The 19,449-nt window shown below is 34.3% G+C and overlaps 1 protein-coding gene across 2 annotated transcripts in view; it reads right to left on the reverse strand.

Moving 5' to 3' along the window:
* The window catches only part of EDIL3 (EGF like repeats and discoidin domains 3), a 394,119-nt gene that overhangs the window by 256,717 nt on the left and 117,953 nt on the right, over positions 1-19,449 (reverse strand). For both annotated transcript variants that reach the window (XM_032475466.1, XM_006178645.3), the window contains exon 2: positions 17,740-17,868. In XM_032475466.1, coding sequence (XP_032331357.1) covers positions 17,740-17,868 — 129 coding nt within the window. The remainder of the gene's footprint in view (positions 1-17,739; positions 17,869-19,449) is intronic.

The raw sequence follows: 19,449 nt of genomic DNA on the forward strand, positions 1-19,449 counted from the left end.
GACTATCTGAAGACAGAAAATTACCTTATTACAAAATATCGGCATGTAATGCGTGGGTACACAAGTAGGTATTTATTATATTAGTTATTTCAAACATGGTATTTATACCACTTTTGAAATTCGTGAAGACTTTTAGCAAAATATCATTTCTTTTTCACTACTTATATTCCAAAGAGGAATTCAGAAACTTTACAATGGCTTTGAAATGATAGGTTCCCAAAATATAGATCCACACATTAGGCTTAATTAAAACATGTTCTGAAACTCAATAGATAAAGGGAAAAGACAGTGGGAAGGTGTGACTTGAAAAGAGCTGAGATATCTCTGGAGGATCCATCGGTTTCTCTTTGGTCAGATGAATTATTATTTTCATGTATTTTGAACTCATTCCAAGGACACTAACCGTAAGAGATACAGTAAAGCCTCTGCTTGCCTATACAGAGCTGACTAATCTAATATGCCGCTGACTTATTCAGCAGTGAGTTAATGACTGCTATAGGGATTTTTTCCCCTGCCTGTTAAAATAGAAGCTAAAATTAAATGCTTTCTTTTCGGAATCATTAGGACCTCCTTTAAAAGAAAATAGTCAGTGTATCCACATTCAGGTGTTAATCAAATGACATTGACAATGTAATTTCCTTATCTTCAAAACTTGTCTCCCTAGGCTAAACTTTTCCTTAATTGGAATGTCTTTAAGGAACTCAACTGATAAAAAAGAGGACAGGTCTAACTTGAATACAATGAAATTGAATAAAGGTGCAGGGCTATTAAGGGATGGCCCAGAACCCTTCTTCTTATCTTTGAGGTTATTTTCAATTTGTGAATGCACACTGTTAACTTCTACTCTTCCAAACTGTCAAGAAACAGTCTAGGAAGCAGCCTGTAAGGAGACAGGATGTAAGCAATTTTGCAAAATAAAATTTTAAATCCAAACCAAAATTAAAGGCCACTTAGTCCAACCTACCAACCAAAAATCTAAACACTACTTCAAAACTTCTAGTGGCAAAGGACTCAGTCTCATAAAGGAACATGTTACATCACTTTCCCAGAGACAGCCTCTGGAAAACAATGGAATAATGTGGCTTTCTTTAGCATACGAGCCATTCAAATATTTGAAGAGAACTATCATATCCCCTATACTTCTTTTCTTAACTGAAATAAATATTTCCACTTAATTTCACATGCCATGACATATCACATTTTCATCATGTTTGATAAATGATAAATTTCCTCTTCTTGATATATTTCCTCTTCTTTCCTCCTCTTGATAAATTCAAATTTGTCAAAGTCTTTTAAAATACAGTAACAAGTTGGGGGCAGTGAGGGGTAAATTAGGACTTTGTGAGTAGCAGATACACACTACTATATATAAAATAGATAAACAACAAGGTCCTACTATATCACACAGGGAACTACATTCAATATCCTCTACCCATATGAAAATAATACCTACAATGAAAAAGAATATATATATGTATAACTGAGTCACTATATTGTACTCTAGAAACTAACACAACATTGTAAACTAACATAGTAGAAAAATAAAATAAAATAAAATATAGCAACAAGAATTAGATGTCCAGACAAGATCTAACTAGCGCAAAATACAGTGTTATTACTGCCTTCTTTAGGCTGCTACATTACAAGTAATAGTCCAACAGTGCATTAGCTACTAAAAGAGTAAAGAATGAATTTCCTTTCTCTCCTTCCTCCAGTTCCAGCTTATACACCAACTCTGAGAGCACTAGTGACTTCTAATCTTATCTCCTTCCTATCTGAGGGCAAGATGAGGCAAGAGAAAAAAGAGGTGGAGGGAGATGTGGGGTGAAAATCAAAGGAAAATAGACTGGCTTGCAAGCAATGCAGAAAGTACCTTAGCAATAGGAAAAATTCCAAAAGTTTGAAACCAAGCAAAGCCTTAAAGACTTTTCCAATCTTTCACTTTCTCTCTAGCAAAGAATCTAGTCTGCATGTTTTATATGTAGTTGATTAAGCTCACAGACACGAAAACCAAACATTTGTCGTCAATGAAACAGCTTCCTTAGTGCCCAGGACTAGGTGTCAAGCCAGGTGAATATAAATATTTTGTGGCTCCTCATGGAATTTTCCACATGTCAATTGACATTTCTAGTCATAGAAGGGTCTCCTGAAAACTATTTTGAAACCTTCGTAGTTGTTTCTTTCAGTAATCAGTTTCTGGTTAGAAATTAGCACTCATATTGGTCAATAAGCCACACTGAGCCTTTTCCAAATCAACAATCTTGTAGACCAAGTCTTATTGAAAACAATCACAATAATTAGTGAATTGAAAAAATAAATTCAACTTGTAGGCAGAAAAAATGTAATAGCAAAAATAGTACAATTTAATCCTCAAAAGAAAAGCCTGAGGCAGTACTTAAAAATTACCTCAAATATTCAGAGTTTTGTGTTGTTTTCTTTCTATAGTGTTTCTATGCCTCAATTATTAATTATCAAAAGAGATTACAGACTAACATTCCTGGGATAATTTCTTTAATAACATTGAAAACTATATTATGGAAATAGTTCAAGAGGATGACTAGAGGCCCCGTATAGTATAGATCCAAACCACCTTCCTGTTTGGCTCCTAATCTCTATAAACACCAAATAATCCGGGCAACCTCTAATGCTAACTCTTCCAGAAGGTTCCCGTTTCTCATCTTTGTGTTTTTTTTGTTTTTTGTTTTTTTTTTATCATCCTGTATTTTGCTCAACATGTTCCTACCTACTAATTTCATGGGTGAAGTACACTCCTAAACCAGCCCATCTCAAAAGCCATCTCACCCGTGAAATTTGATCCCTAGGACTGGAAGAAGCGTTTGTGTCTCTTGATACCTACAGCACTTCCTTCTTTTCCTACAGTGACTACTTTTTGCACTGTCTTAATGACTAATGGCATGTGTGTTTTAAAGTCCTTTCCTAAACATAAGCATCTCGAGGTGCAGCCCTTTATCTTGGGGGTCACATAGGGGAGGTTAGCCTCTGGGGGTCAGAAACAGCCTTCCAGAGATGCTCAATAATCTGTGTTAAATAACAGATGCTAGTGTTCTTTTGTGCTCTGTGCTTCTATCTTCATGCAAAGAGCTTATTGTTGATCTCTCACATCTAAGACCCTAATATTAATATGGCGCCATAAATTCCAACTTGGTATTTATTATGCTTTACAGGACTCCCATTTTGCAATCTTATAAAGAAAAATCAATTCATAAGTTATGTGCTGTAAGCATAAGGAAGGCTATATCCCTGAAAGGCTGATTCCTAATTATGCAAGCATTACTTACATTACTCATAATTTTCAAATAATAAAACATAGGGTTCTCTCTTTCTCCCGTAACAAGTGAGGTGATTTTTCAAATTATACACCGAAGAAAAGAAAATTTTGAAAAATTTAAAGCTGACAGCTAAATTGCCCCCAGTTTGCATATTCAAGCACAAGTAGGAAAAAAACCTGACATTAAAATAACAGGCCAGGATTTACTGGACATTTGAATGTTATTAATGATTGAAATGATGGAAGAATATTCAGAGACTTAGAAGCTTGATTTCTGCATGTAATTTTTGAATTGTCTAAAAGGTTTAATTATTTTTATTTACTTATTTTATAACTCCTAAATAGCTCTCATTATAAGTGAGGACCTAGTCTAAGAACCTTACATATATGAATTTACTTAATTTGAACATAGCCCCTTTGACGGCACTATTATTACCCCGATTTTACAGATAAGGAACTAAGGCATCAAGAGGTTAAGCCACTTGCCCCAGAAGACAGGGGTAGTAAATAGAAAAGTCAGAATTTGATTCAGTCTGACTGAGTTCTTAACCACAACACCATGATGCAATCCTCTAAAGAATGTTCCTACAGAATTCCAAGAGAGCATGCTCAGCATGACAACGCTGGAATTAGAGGCATTATTAATAATTATTGTTATTATGTACCCAGGTTCTTTTATTGTTTCAAAGTATCCATCCCCATATGTATAACAGGAACACTTTAACTTGGACACAAATGTTAGAGCAGGCAGATAGCTAGATATGAGCAGAGAAAGGGGGACACAGACCAAATGGCAGGAATTGGGCAGAAAGGAGGGCACAAGCCAAATGCAGAAAAACAGACATCATCTAAACACCAGGAGTCCCTGGGCAGAGATCAAAAAGCAGAGATCTTTTGGCTGATAAGGGGCCACACCTTTTGGCCTGGAGACCAACAAAGAAAGGTGAAAAAAAGGGCAGGAATTTCCAGTGTCCGAATGTAACCTTTTGCTCATTATGCACTCATTTTGATAAAATTAGCTTTACAGATCAAAAGTACCCATCATGCACCGACACCATGACACTTGTGTTCCAGAATAAATAAGGACAAAAATCCCTCCTCCCTTTGGGAAGGTGGAGTTGGGATGACAAGCAGGACATAGGACCCCAAGCCCTTCCCTCCTCAATGAATATTCTGCCCATTCATTTTTTACACCCTATGTAACTCACTTCCCAAAGAAACTCAGGGCAGCTGCTCCACTGAGCCTGCCCGCTCTCCTTTTGAGAGTGTACTATCCATCCTTTAATAAATCCTCACTTCATTTTTTTTAACCTCTACATCTTATCTCTGAATTCTTTCTGGGATGGGACAAGAACCTGGAACACCAGTTGCATCCACCAGCAACAGAAACACTGGACTGTGAAAACGCATGGGACAAAATTTCACCCTTTTTGGTTGCCTTTTAGCAGAAATCTACGACCTTGGTATAATCATTGTGTTTATCAAAGAATCACCTTCCCATGTAACATTGAGATTGGTATTAGCTCAACTGTTTATTTCAAGATTATTATAGGAATTACATATATATGCACACACACACATATAAGCCTTTTAATGGATAGAGTACTCTAAAAATACAAGACACTATTAAAGGGAAAAGGGTGAGGAAAAAACGTCCTTGGTATTATGGTGACTGATAGACTGCATAAATGCCCTGCTTCAATGTTCATGACATGATGGCCTGATAACCAGAATGTCTGGTTGTGAGGAGAGCCTTACCACAGAAGTTGTGTGTCAGGAAATCATTGTAGAGAATAGTACAGCTCGACTTCGATAGTTGAATAATTAATGGAAGCTGACCTGAGGGCCTAGAGCACATTCTGTGATTCACTCTGATTTCTCCATTTCCTGAGGAACCAAAGCCATTGACTGAACCAGAGATGATCTGACACAAACAACATTTGTCTTGTTGAAAATGTTTGGTAGCTACTGTGTCGATGAGTAACAGTAATGACTCCTTACCCTACTGCTCTCTATGATTTGGATGAAACCCTTGGGGTCTGATTTCTCAATTAAAATTTTACCAGGTAGAGACATTGTGGGAATTTATCAACATTCTACCCCAAAGATGCTAATTCCTCCTTGAAATTTGCTCTATTTTCCAACGATAGTACTTAAGAAAACATCCTTATCTGTGGTTTTATCTCTTACTGAGGAACTGAAACTGTGTCCTCCCTACTTCACTTTCCAAAGTTTGATTAAAATAAAATAAAGATAATGATAAATATTGATTGTTGTCCATTTTAAATCATAGTTTGGTGAATTTTAGAGACAAAAAATTGAATATATTCTGAAAAAGATTCTGCCCAAATTCTCTCTCATTATACGATTTTTAAAAATTATGTACTGCCACTGTACCTTAAGTAATATAGACTGCAGACTATGCCTTCATATAAATACTTTGATGTATGTTTAACAATTAGAATACAAAATAAAAAGGGGTGTATTCTTCATATGCTATAACCTTGAGGTGTCACCCAGTTTTCCTATGGCTTCAGGGACTTTGGCTAAATAAACCTTCCCACACAATGACATCTACTTGAAGCTCCTTGAGAAAAGATTCAGGCCTTCAGTTTCATTTCAGTAACCCTTCTGCTTTACTCCAGTCACTCCTCATAACAAATGGTATGATTCTAGCACTGAGTGGCTGCCGATAAGATTTGTTGATTAATCCAATTTACTAGTATTAAATACTACAGGGGGTTCTGATAGTTTTAAGAAATAAATATCAACCTATCAAAATGCTTATTTTCAATGAATTCTTAATGCCTCATCTTTCTCTTCATTCTGTCTTCGGTGTAACTAAGGGTAAGTGGAAAGATGAGAGCAGACGCTCCATCATTCATGCAACAGCCCTTCACTTTCCTGTAGTCATAGTCATCACTTCCCCACTCCCCACCTGTGTCTAACCTTCTAGGCTTTCCTCATCCAGTCATTCTAAGTCTGCTCCGTACTCTAGATGCTCGAGAGCCCTTCTTAAGGTTTCTTTGATAAAATGCCTGCTCCTCCTCTTACTAGTCTTACTTTTAGAGAATAGCCTTTTCCTTACAGTTTTTATCAATAAACTGGACTTCCTATATGACTATTTCTAGTTTACCCTTTTAAATGATGTATGGCCTTATATAATAATTGTCTAACTGAAAATAAAAAGGGATGTATTCTTCATATGCTATTTTAAAAATACATTTGATGGGACCATCTCTTTTTTTGCTCTTCAAGTATATTTTTCTCCTCCTGTTACACAAATCAAATAGCCCCGAATGTTTACTAAGGTTAAGTAGATTTAAGCCCATTAAGCTTTCTTTCATCATAATCCATCATAATAAACCGTTCAGCCTTTTCCATATAATCTTTAGGATATTGAAGGTTCTCAAATAATTCTTAGTGTAGTCATTTACTTCTAAGAATTCCCCCTAAGGAGACAGAGGTGAATGTACACAAAATTCAGTTACAAACATGTTTATCAAAATGTTTATAATAGGGGAAATTTGCATGTAACTTAAATGTCCAAAAATAGGGGCTGGTCGAATAAAATGATGGTAAATGATAGAAAGTTAGTCTAATAATTAACATCAGAAAATAATTTTCAATGAAATGGAAAGATTAATTTCATAGTCTAAGTGAAAAAAAGTGATCAAAGAATATGCTTTGTATACTTTAAGTTTTACACACGTTATGTGTGCATATAAACACATGTACACAATTTTATATAAAGTTGTCAAAGTGCTATTGCTCACTATATGACTATGGCTATAGATACAGACACAGAAAGAGTCATAGATATAAGTAAATGATAAAAAAAAAAATGAAAGTCTACATAACCTAGGATTCTGTTATTTTTATTTACTCCTTTACCTTATATTTCCTAAATTTTCTTCTTTATTACTTTCATAAAGAAGAAAATCAATAAATTTTATGTAAAATATAAATTCTTAAATATAGCTAGCTATCCCAAGACAAAAGCAATGTAGACACTTCACTTTTCTTCCTGTTAATGGCATTTAGCAACTCAACCTAAAGATAATTATGTTTTCATTTTCTTGTCTCTATCGTCATCATAGAAAGAAAATTTTGCTCATTCTCCAGCAACATATCAATTTCCCTGAAATGATAAAATTTTAACATCTTGTCATGACAAGTTCAAAATAATGTTTTGTGTTTTTTCAGTGACCTGCTCAGTTTGGGATACCATGGATTGATGTGGACTTAACTCAGTTAAAAGGAAAAACATTAAAACATTAAAACATTACGTGTAATTGTTAAAATCAAGCAATAGATGGTGAAAATCAATGAAGAAAAAACCAAGCAACAATTTGAAAGGTTTTAAACATTGTTGGGCATGTTTTAATTATTTTATAAGTCATTTGCAAGTCTCTTGTAGAACTCTTTCCATGATATGGAAGATGAATTTTTTTTTCCCAGATTAATGCTACATTTGTCATTTAGCCTATTACTTTAAAATATTAATTTTCATTTTCATATGTATGTAGAATTGTACATTTTGGCAATGCCACAAGTGATTTCATGCCACTCCATTTGGAATCTGAATAAAATAACAAATTAATGTCACTTTCCATTTCACTTTCTAACTTTTTCTATTTATTTTCCTAAAATAAACAGAAAATAATCAAGTTTTTCCTTTTTAAAGAGTTTTTAGTTATTTCTCCCTTATAAAAAATAGAGGATTTGATAAAAATATTACTAAAATTTTTGTATGCATAGCTAGTAGCAAAAAATAAGTATCTAAAATCATATCTATGTTTACCAACTTTTGGCATTGCCAATAAAAACTGTTAAAAATATCAAATAAAAAGAAAAGCAACTAACATTCCATGGTAAATTGTAAAATTAGCCATAAATTCCTCCCCTTCTTGCATCCTCATCTTTGCAATATGAAGTGGCAAGTCCTCCACACTTTTGAGTGTGGTTAGCTAACACGACACACAGAGACTTGAGTAGTGCCTATAATTGGGACTTGATCTTTCTCGCTGCTCTTGGGGATCTTTCCACCACCACTATGTAAGGAAACCTGATCTAGGAGAGACAAGCCATCCCAGCCAAGCCATCTACTACCCAGCACCAGCCAACCAGCATGCCGCTCAAATGACTCAGAGAATTGTAGATGAATTGTTGTTGTTTAAATCCACTAAATTTGTGATTGGTTAACCAGAAAAAGCTTAATAATACACATCTACTATCACTTCACTCACAAAAGCATTTATCTCTAATTAACAGGAAGTGTATACTCAGAAAAAAAAAAAGATAGTGGTTTAAATGGCTAACATCAGAAACATTTAATGTGTTACATTGTCTTTTGTTACAAATAAAAGTCTTACCACAAATTGGCACTCATCTTTTGATTGGGCAAGAGGGAATCTCTGTCCTTGATATTTTCTGCACTACTCAGATTTCTATATATTTTTTCTGAAGTCAGTACATAATTGTTAGGGCTTGGAACTGCAAGCTAACAAGTTCTCATCACTGTAATTAACAATAAAGTAGAACCATTTTTAAATTAGTAAACTAGTTTCTAAGCTATATTATAGAAATTTTTACATATTTATTATGTAACAAAATTATTTTTCTGTAATGTACACAAAATAAATGGCAAAACATGTCCATTATGTTATTAACTCTGTCATTTTAACTATACAATTCTATTTGTTTGTTTGAACACATATTCAATTATTTTTATTATCAGAAAAGTTAAGTAAATAAAACTCTGAAAATAAATCCCTTTGACTCTCATTGACCATGACATTTCTAAGCAATCATCCATGGCTAGCCGCTTTTGAGAAACTATTTTAGTCTATGCAGAATAGCTCTCTTTATGATAATTTCTAGAAATATGGATTCAATCATAAGTGATCTTTCCTTAGTTCAAGGAGTAATCTTGGGGGGGGGGAATCTGACAACTACTCATAATTTCATCTAATATATGAATAATTTAACTGAAATGTATCAAATCTCTCATTTGGTAACCAAAGTTTGGAAACGTAAAAATAGCCTCACTCTACCCAAGAGATCTTTTTAAGACTTGTTAATATTCTGATATGGCATGATCTCTAACAAGAAGCCTTTTTTAGACAGAGTCAGCCTCTGTTATACTACTTGATATTCTGACACTGATCACCTTTTAAAAGATAAATATGAATATGGCTATTCAGAGTGCAAGATATATAGTGGAAATGGGTGTGTTTTTTGTTTTTTAATTTTTTATGAGCCACTTCATGTTTTGGAGCAATTGTAACCAATTTCTTATAATGAAATGGAAGCAGAAAGATAGATTAGCCGTGAGAAGACCGGAGGGCCACAAATTTAAAAGAACCTGAATTTATGTTAGAAAAAGAATACCAATTACCAAAGGGAATTACGCTTGGCTGGAGTACAATAGAACAGGAGAAGATAAAACAGGATAAAGCAACTTCATGTTTATTAATTTTTTCTAAATGAGAAAACCTGGTTAGAAGCCAATGCAAGTACAGAGAAGATAAAGAGGAAGAACAAGAAATGATATGCTAACTTTGTACTGAACTACTCTCAGAAATGCAGGTACTTTGAATTCTTTCTAAAAGTGATGATGAATATTAAGTGACTACCAAATGTCCTTTGTTTTCAGACTGAAATTTTTGATAGGTTAAATGTACACTAAATATTATTGAAATATCTATGAGTCATCTAATATAGTTTATTCTTAGTAAAACACAAGCTTAGGCTTTATATCATGTTTCTGAATCTTAATGCCAATTTCATTTAAAAGAAAAATCTCTTTTGGCCCAAATTCCCCTTGTAGTTACTGTCCTTTCTCTCCCATCCTTATACAACAAATCCATCTCAGTTTCTCCCCCTGTTCAAACATCAGTCTCTTAGTCTCTTCAAGTCGTCTTATCCAAAAATAGACCTCCTCTTAGTCTACCTCATTACCTGTCTTTATTTTTTAAATAGAGTTTACCATGATAAGTGTAGTAGTTTATTGTCTAGTTCGCCATATGACTAGAAGATCTGTGACGGGAAAGCCTCTTTTTTAATGTTGATATCCTCAGTTCCAGGAAGAACGTCTGCACATAGTATACTCAATAAATATTTGATGGATGGACAAATAAACAAATAAATGAACAAATTGATGAATGTCTGTTACAGCCATGTTTTAATTAAAGGCTATTTTTATAGCAGTGTTAAGCTCATGGCAAAACAGAGGAACGTATAGCGAATTCCCATATGGTCTGATCCCACAAATGCACAGCCTCCCCCATTATCAACACTCTGGACCAGAATGTTACATTTGCTACAACTGATGAACCTACATGTACCCATCATAATCATCCAGTCTATAGGTTGCATTAGGGTTCACTCTTGGTATTGTACATTGCATGGGTTTGGACAAACATAATAACATGTATCCAACACTATAATATTATATAGAGTATTTTTACTGCCCTAAAATCCTCCATGCTCTGCATATTCATCCCTATCACCATTCCCCAGCATGCACAGATCTTCTTCCTGTCTCCAGTTTTGTCTTTCCCAGAAGGTCACATAGCTGAATTCATACAGTATGTAGCCTTTTCAGATTGGCTCCTTTCACTTTGTAATATGCAGGTTAAGTGTCCTCCATGTCTGTTCATGATTTGATAGTTCATTTTTAAAAGCTGAGTACTATTCCATTGTCCAGATGTACCAGAGTTTATCCACTCACCTACTGAAGGACACCTTGGTTGCTTCCATGTTTTGGCAATTAACGGATAAAGCTGCAATCAGCATCTGTGTCTAGGTTTTTGTTTGGACATAAGTTTTCAATTTCTTTTGGTAAATATCAAGGAGAATGATAGCTGGATCATATGGTAAGAGTATGTTATATTTTGTAAGAAACTGTCAAACTACTATACTATTTTGCATTCTCACCAGCAATGAATGAGAGTTTCCATTGCTTTACATGCTTCCCAGCATCTAGTGTTGTCAGTGTTCTAGATTTTAGTCTTTCTGATAGGTGTGTCATGGTAACTCGTTGCTTTAATTTGTACTTCCTGATGCTGTATGGTGTGGAACATCTTGTTATATGCTTATTTGCCATCTGCATGTCTCCTTTGGTAGGGTGCTTGTTAAGGCCTCTGACACATTTTTAAAATCAAGTTGTTTTCTTATTGTTGAGTTCTTTGTATATTTTAGAAAACATTTTATCGGCTCTATCTTTTGCAATGTTTTCTCTCAACTTGTGGCTTATCTTCTCATTCTCTAGATACTGCCTTTCACAGAGCAGAAGTTTAATTTTAATAAAGTCCAGCTTATTGATTATTTGCTTCCTGGATTATGTCTTTGGTGTTGTACCTAAAAAAGTCATTTTCATACTCAAGGTCTTCCAGGTTTCCCCTTACGTTATCTTCTAGGAGTTTTATAGTTTTGCACTTTACATTTAGGTCTATGATCCACTTTGAATTAATCTTTTGTGAAGGATGTCTATGTCTAGATTCCTTTTTTTTTCTTGTTTGTTTTGCATGTGGATGTCCAGTTGTTTCAGCACCATTTGTAGAAAAACTACCCTTGCTCCATTGTACAGCCTTTGCTTCTTTGTCAAAGATCAGTTGACTATATTTATGAGTGTCTATTTCTGGACTGTCTATTCTGTTCCATGGATCTACTTGTCTATTTTTTCATTGATACCACACTGTCTTGAACAATACAGCATTATAGTAAGACTTGAAGTCAGGTATTATCAGTCTTTCAACTCTGTTATATATTCTATTGGCTATTCTTGGTCTTTTGCCTCTCTGTATAAACTTTTGAATCAGCATGTTGATATGTAGAAAATGTTGAGTGGGACTGCTTGAATCTATCAATCAAGTTGGGAAAAAACTGACTTCTTGACAATACTGAGTCTTCCTATCCACAAAGATGGAATATATCTCCATATATCTTCTTTAATTTCATTCATCAGAGTTTCATAGTATTCTTCATATAAATATTGTACATAGTTTGTCATACCTAAATATTTAATTTTGTGAATGCTAATGTAAATGGTATTGTTTTTAATTTCAAATTCCACTTGTTCATTGCTGGAAATACATAGGAAATCATATATAGGAAAATGATTAACTTTTGTATATTAACCTTGTGTCCTGAAACTTTGCTATAAAACCTTATTAGTTCCAGGAGAGTGTTTTGGTCGATGCTTGAAGATTTTCTACATAGATGATTATGTCATCTGTGAACAAAGACAGTTTTATTTCTTCCTCCCAATCTGCGTATTTTTCTTTCCTTTACTTATCTTATTAGACCATTAGACCACACTAGACCACACTTCCAGTACAATATTAAAAAGGAGTGGTGAGAGCGGACATCCTTGCCTTGCTTCTTATCTTGGGGGGAAAACCCCGAGTTTCTCATCATTAAGTATAATGGTAACTGTAGGTTTTTATAGATATTCTTTTCAAGTTGAGGAAGTTCCCCTTTATTGCTAGCCACTTTTTAAAAACTTTCCCCTAAGTCTTCCATGTGACACCATCTAGCTCTTTCTCCATGAGACTCCAGCAAAACTGATCTTGGTGAGAGCATCCATAATTCACATGGACTCAATATATATGTCCACTTTGGTCAACTTCTCCACAGTATTTGACACTGCTGATCATCCATTCCTTGAAACACTGTTTACCCTTGGCTTTGGGGGCACAATCCTTTCCTGGTTTCTATTCTATCTCCCCAATCACTCCTTGTCAGACTTAATTATGTATTTTACTTTCTCTACCTATTGATTAATTGTTAATGAACCTCTAATCAGTTTCCATTTCTTGGTCCTCTTTTCTTTTCATAAGTTATTCTTCTGGATGGATTCATACACTCCTTGAGCTTAAATAATTATCTATTTAACTATGACTTCCAAATCTATGCCTGACTTCTTTACTTATGTCTAGCAGATTCCTCAAATTCAGTATGCAAAATACTCAACTCACTTTCTGCCTCCCAATCCAGTGTATCCTCAATTTACACTATCTCAGTAAATGGCACCAAGTTGCTCAGCCAGAAGCTGGAGATGCTTTTTCTTTACTCCTCCCTTTATCTAAAACCCTTTTATTCAATAACCTCACAAGTCATGAATAATTATCTACTGTATCCTTTAAATACTTACTGACTCTCCCCTCTCCACTCCCTTTGTTACTACACTGAGCCAAGCTAAGAATGTCATATCTGACCTGGTCTCTGCAGTAGCCTACAAATAGTCCCCTGCTTTACTCTGCATGAGTTTCTTCCATATTGCAGTGACAGTGATCTTTTAAAAGTACAAATCCTCTCCATTACTCTTAGAATAAAATCCAAATTCCTTATAACATCTTGCAACGCTGCAGAATCTGCCACCATCACCATCTCCAGACTCATTAGTGGCCACCATGTTTCTATCTGTTTCTATCCTTTTAAGCTCTAGCCACCCTAAATTTCTTTCAGCTCATGGAATTATGACTTTCCTTATTGCCTGATTTTTCTAAAAAACATTTCTGCTGTCTAGAATACTCTTAGCTTTCTGCCTGGTAGATTAAAATTAGTTTTTAGAATTATGTCTAAGTATTCTTTTCTTCAGGTAGGCATGCATTCTCTGACACTGAGCTTAAAAAAGGACACCTGTTTTAAATTCTCAAGGCTCCATATTCTTCTCCTATCATAACACCAATCATATTTATCTGCTCTCCTAGCTAAACAGTAATTCCTGTAAAATTGTTTACAACTGCATCTCTACCATTTAGGTAATTATTATTTAGTACTCAATAAATATTTGTCTAAGAATAAATGAAAACTAAGATTTTATTTTTTTAAATTTCAATCACTTATTTTGTTCTCTTTGGTTACATTAATATACTATGTAATTGGGTTGTATAATTTGTATTCATGATAAGTTTACAAATTAATCTGATAGCATAAAAAGGAGAAATATGCCGCGGAACTTGGACAGTTTAATAATTCCAGATTTCCATATATGAATGCTAGAATATTCACTAGGCATAGAAATTTCTTCATGAAATGAGTGTGTCAACATTTGGCTCCAAGTTACAGTGTCATATAGGAATATGAGCAGGTAATTGGCAAGTAATTTGGGGCTTAACCACATGGTGCTCTGTCTACAAGTCCCCTGGAGAAGGTAGCAGTGTCCAGTGCACATCTGCACAAACTCTGGTAAGTCTGGCTGAAGTCTTCAAATCACAAGATGAAAATTAGGTTTTCTTTTTCCTCTCCTCTGTCACAGAGATGCTTTCCTATTGTATTTTGTGGATATTACCAGTGAGTCTTTTTAACTTTAAGAGGCCAAGTACATTGAGAGGTGTGTAGATGTGTATATAAGAGGATGTGTGAGAGAGAGAGACAGAGGCAAAGAGTCAGAGCTAACAGAGCACACAGACAAAGAACTAAGTTCATATAAAAGCAATGCTGTCTAGTGAATGAAGTTCACAAATCTGAGCAAGTTAATTTCTCTAAGCTCCCACAAGTAATATGGGAATGTAAGTGATGTGAGGATTGACTGCAAAGGTGGTAAAGTGTTTTGTGTTTATCTGACATTAGATGCTTTTAAAAGTACAAAAAATGGATGAGGCTCTCTTGAAGTAGCATCAAGAACTTAAAATAAGGTTATGGCAAAGTAACGAGGTTTGAGGTAAAATCAAGAAGTAATTTTTATCTCTAAGAGCAGCATGTATTTAAAATTCCCCTCTCCAGATGTGCTACAATAAAGAGAGTATATTTTTCGACTGTAGAATAAATGGAGTAATAATTTTTAAAGTTAAGATCAAAACACAACTTTTTCTAAGCAAATCTAAACAAGATAATTTTCTTTCTTTTGGAAATTCAAAATAAGGAGATTCAGAACTTCATATAATCATAAAATTTATATGGCTCACAGGGTCAGTAGATATCTTAAACATATCTCCATCTCCATCTTTGGGAGGATTAACATGTAAGTAAAAATACAGCAATGGTGACAGCTCAAATCTTGTCTATTAAAATACTACATTAAAATACCTACAACTTTTGGGAGTTTTTTGATATAAAACTCCAGTACATTCTGCTTTTCTGCACTGGGGCTACCTAACAGCAGGGAAACAACAACAATGTCCCAGAAATGTTCCAGAAAAATAGTAGATGCTTTAAACTAAAATAGGCAGGATTGTCTTTAATGACCTAATGTTCACATATTTTGCACCAATAGTTTTAAAAATATGAAAAAAAAGACCAAGGTAAGTTAGACATTAAAGGTATTGCTATTAAGTGTTTTTATTCAATAAATATTTAGTATTCCCTGAATATATGCAAGAGTTAAGAAAGAGTTCAAAGAAAGGTAAGAAAGGTAATAACACATCTGTCCTAAAGAAGTTTTTAACCTGAAAATTTTACTTAATTTTCCCTTATTTTCTCACCCTTTAAAAATTATTTCACATCCTAGAAAGTTGTATTTAAGAAACTATGGACATTTTAAACTTGTAGAATACTTGTTTTCTATTTTTTAATGCTATAAAACCAATGCATTAAATTAAAATTGGCATAACTAATATGCTATGATAAAGCAAATATAAATTAAACATATTTCTTCCAAAAACATTTCAGTATACCTCATAGAAGAATGAAGTTGCCTGAAACATAAAAACATAAAGCTTAAGGTAATATAGTATAACTATGTCATTTCTGAATTTCAGAGGTGTTCTAGTAACATAGAATAACGAGTGTAGTTAAAACTTAACTCTATAAGCATTTGATTTCCCAAAGTCTTATCGAACTATGTGGAATATGCTTAGTTTTTAAAGTGTTACTGCCTATAATATCATCCTTCTGATAAAATGATAAATGTTGAATTAATGTTTAAGAATATGGCCCAAAATAATCAAGTATTTACTTCAAAATTCTATAAAGATATCAGTTTCTTAATTATTTACATACATTTGCCTCTTCAGTTCCAGATTTGGCCCTTATAATTAGCAACAAAAACATTATACACTACAAATCTAAGGCACTGCCAATTTGGGGTCCATGGGCTTAAAATGTAACACTGAATTTTTATTCTATTCATATATTCCTGTTAGGAATATTTATGACCGTAATTTTTCTCAGAGTTATAAACTTTTTTGAGGATATGATTCTCAGATTAAACTCTGAAACTCACAGCACATATTTGGAGACTGGGTCAAAGTGATTACAACAGTTTTATTTCTATGGCATTGCATCAATCCCCCTAAAATAGCAGCAAGTTAAAAGAGAATTATCTTTGAAATGACTCAAATGAACAAGGTACCTTTCAGAAATAATGTAACTAACTTTTTCAGATACAATATACTCACAGCAATGTAATATAAAAAATACAAGAAAAAACATTTAAAAAATAAAGCACACAAAAATGCAATAACTAGTGGCTCCAAATGGCAAGTCAGTGGTTTTATTTAATTATTCTCTCATTCATTCAACCAATAGTTACTGGACTCCTAGTATGCATAGAGGTACTAGGTTAGGTGCATTAGATACAATGATGAATAATTCAAATTTATCCCATACTATAGACACTATTACTTCTCTTTTTCAAAACTATTTTTGAAAACCTAAATAAATCTGAGTCTCCCAAGATTTATGTTGCCTGACAGAATTTTAATACAGCACATGTTTGGTTTTCCTGTATTGAACAGATATAGTCTACTTTTTTCCTTCTTAACATTGGCATGAAAAAAAAATTTCTTCAAACTTAATCATGGTATTACTTTTAATCAGAGGAAAAGAATTTCTATACAAGTTTACGTCATGCTAAATTATTAACGTACAGCTATTTTCTTACTGGGGAACTATTTGGATATTATGCAAGTTACCCTGACTCCATAACTATACATGCCAATGAAGCACCTCACAGATAAAAACATTTTGAAATGTGATCAATATTTGCCAAGCAAGTTTTTGAGACCTTGAAGAACAATGCAGCTGGAACACTTTTTCTTTCATCATATATTTGTAGTCTTAGAAAAGTAATGATTAGAACAGCTACAACATACTGATGGATATTTTCAGTTACTAAAATAAGTTCTGTTTTATCTGAAGTGACGATTTAACTTGAATAAATTGACTTGGGAATCATTCTCCAGTGAGAAAATTTAAATGTATATGAATACTAGAAAGGTAGGAAATTTCTTATATTCAAGTAGTACAGGCAGTGCCTTTTATGTATAGTGTTAATCACTAAAACAGGTTGAAATTATTTAAATTAAATTAAAAATAATTTAAAAATAAAATAGAAATGATAAAACTGAGAGACCTACAATTAGTACTTGCTAATTAGTAGACTAATTAGCAACACACAGCAATCTTACATAGAACACCCATAATCCACTGACACCCAAACTTGCCAGTCACTCAGGAAAACAAACAGGATAACTACTGAAATGATTAAATCTTGCACTTACCAACCTCCACAACACTAGAACAGTTGGGATCTGTGAAGCCATCTGGACACTCACAGGAAAAGGAACCATCAGACAGCCCTGACACACAGATACCTCCATTTTCACATGGATTGGGATCACAAATATCACCTGAGGAATAAAGAAACAGATATTGACTTTTTTTTGCCTTAAGCACCGAATGTACTATTTCACATACTCCATTCATCTTCCTTTTGTAAAGTCACCATATGATTTAGATTTACAGATAAGGCAGGCAAAACTCATTTGAAACCATGTGCTTCTAAGAGGGATGGCATGTAACATGGTAAAAAATTAAATTTTATAAATCAAACATTGCATACTGAATTGCCTCCTAAAAGTTGTTAACTCAGTTTGGGGTTTTTTCATTACATGTAAATGAAATATTGTCTAATTTGTTAAAGAAGATTAACCGAAATAGCTGTCGTAGACTGGTTTATTAATTATTCCAATAAATAACCTATCTACATCCACACACTTTGCTCTGTAACTGCAATTCTCTCAATAAAGGGGTGGGGCTTATTTCTTGATTCCCTGGAGTCTGGGCTTGCCCACGTGACTTGCTTTGGCCAACAGGATGGTCGCAGACTTAAAGCCAGCAGAAGTTTGAAAACACACTTGAATATTTCTACTTCCTTTCTTGGAAGCCTGCCACAGCCAAGAGAATAAATTCAGGCTAGCTTGCCTGAGAGAGGTGAGAGAAACATGGAAGAAAAGAGCAATGAACTGTACCACAGCAAAGAGCTAAAACATGTGGCCTTGGCTTTAGTACTGTAGCAGATGGAATCCGCAAAGGCACTCAGAGAATGGCTACAGGAGACTAAAAAAACGTCTATCCACGTTATGCAGAGAGAAGCAGCTGGTAAAGCTGTCACCTGAGGAAACTGCATGATAGAAAATGTACCCAATGAACGTTTGTAATTGAGTAATGAGATTTCTAGGCAGTGTTAAGGTACCACTTGGCTCTTAATAGCTGTATTTGATAAGGCACTACCAGAAAGAGACGTGTTAAAGAAAAAAACTGATGAGTTTGAAAGTAAAGAAAAGGATTATAGGGAAACCAGGACTTGTGATTGAAAATAAAACAATTTCTCAAATCCAGCCCTTCAAACCAGTGAAGGATCAGATCCAGAGCTGTGTTAGAAAGACATGGCCTCAACATAAACATCACATCAAGCATGTGGCTATGAGACCTTTGTGAAAACATTTCAAGTAATTCAGGTGCGGCCTGAAAGACTCTCTCAGCTAAATAAGAAGGGCTTCTAGAAATCTTAAGGGTTATTAATCCCTGAGTAGCCTGATGTACCCAAAGTAGCACTGGTTAAGTCTGGGGAACAGCAGGCTTCAGAGACACAGATGTAGCTTTATTACACAAAGAGGATGTGAATCAGATTCAGAAGAGCCCATTCAGTTTCCAACGGAGCTTTACAGGTGGAAGTGCCACCTCACGGTCAGAAGAGACTGAGGCTTGACAAAATTTAAAGAAGAAGCAGGACCTCCTACTACTACTTTGTATTTCTTAGGCATTCTATCCCCTGTAGAAGCTTTCTCATGAATTAATTATTTCATTTCTTTTCCAGACTAACCACTTTAAAATATTAGAAAAATGAAAATGGAAGTTAGAATATTTGTCAAATGTATAAAGCAAGTCATTAGCTATTCTAAGATGACAGACAAAAATGCATCAGCTCT

This window comes from Camelus ferus, chromosome 3, assembly GCF_009834535.1.
Source record: "Camelus ferus isolate YT-003-E chromosome 3, BCGSAC_Cfer_1.0, whole genome shotgun sequence".
NCBI lineage: Eukaryota > Metazoa > Chordata > Mammalia > Artiodactyla > Camelidae > Camelus > Camelus ferus.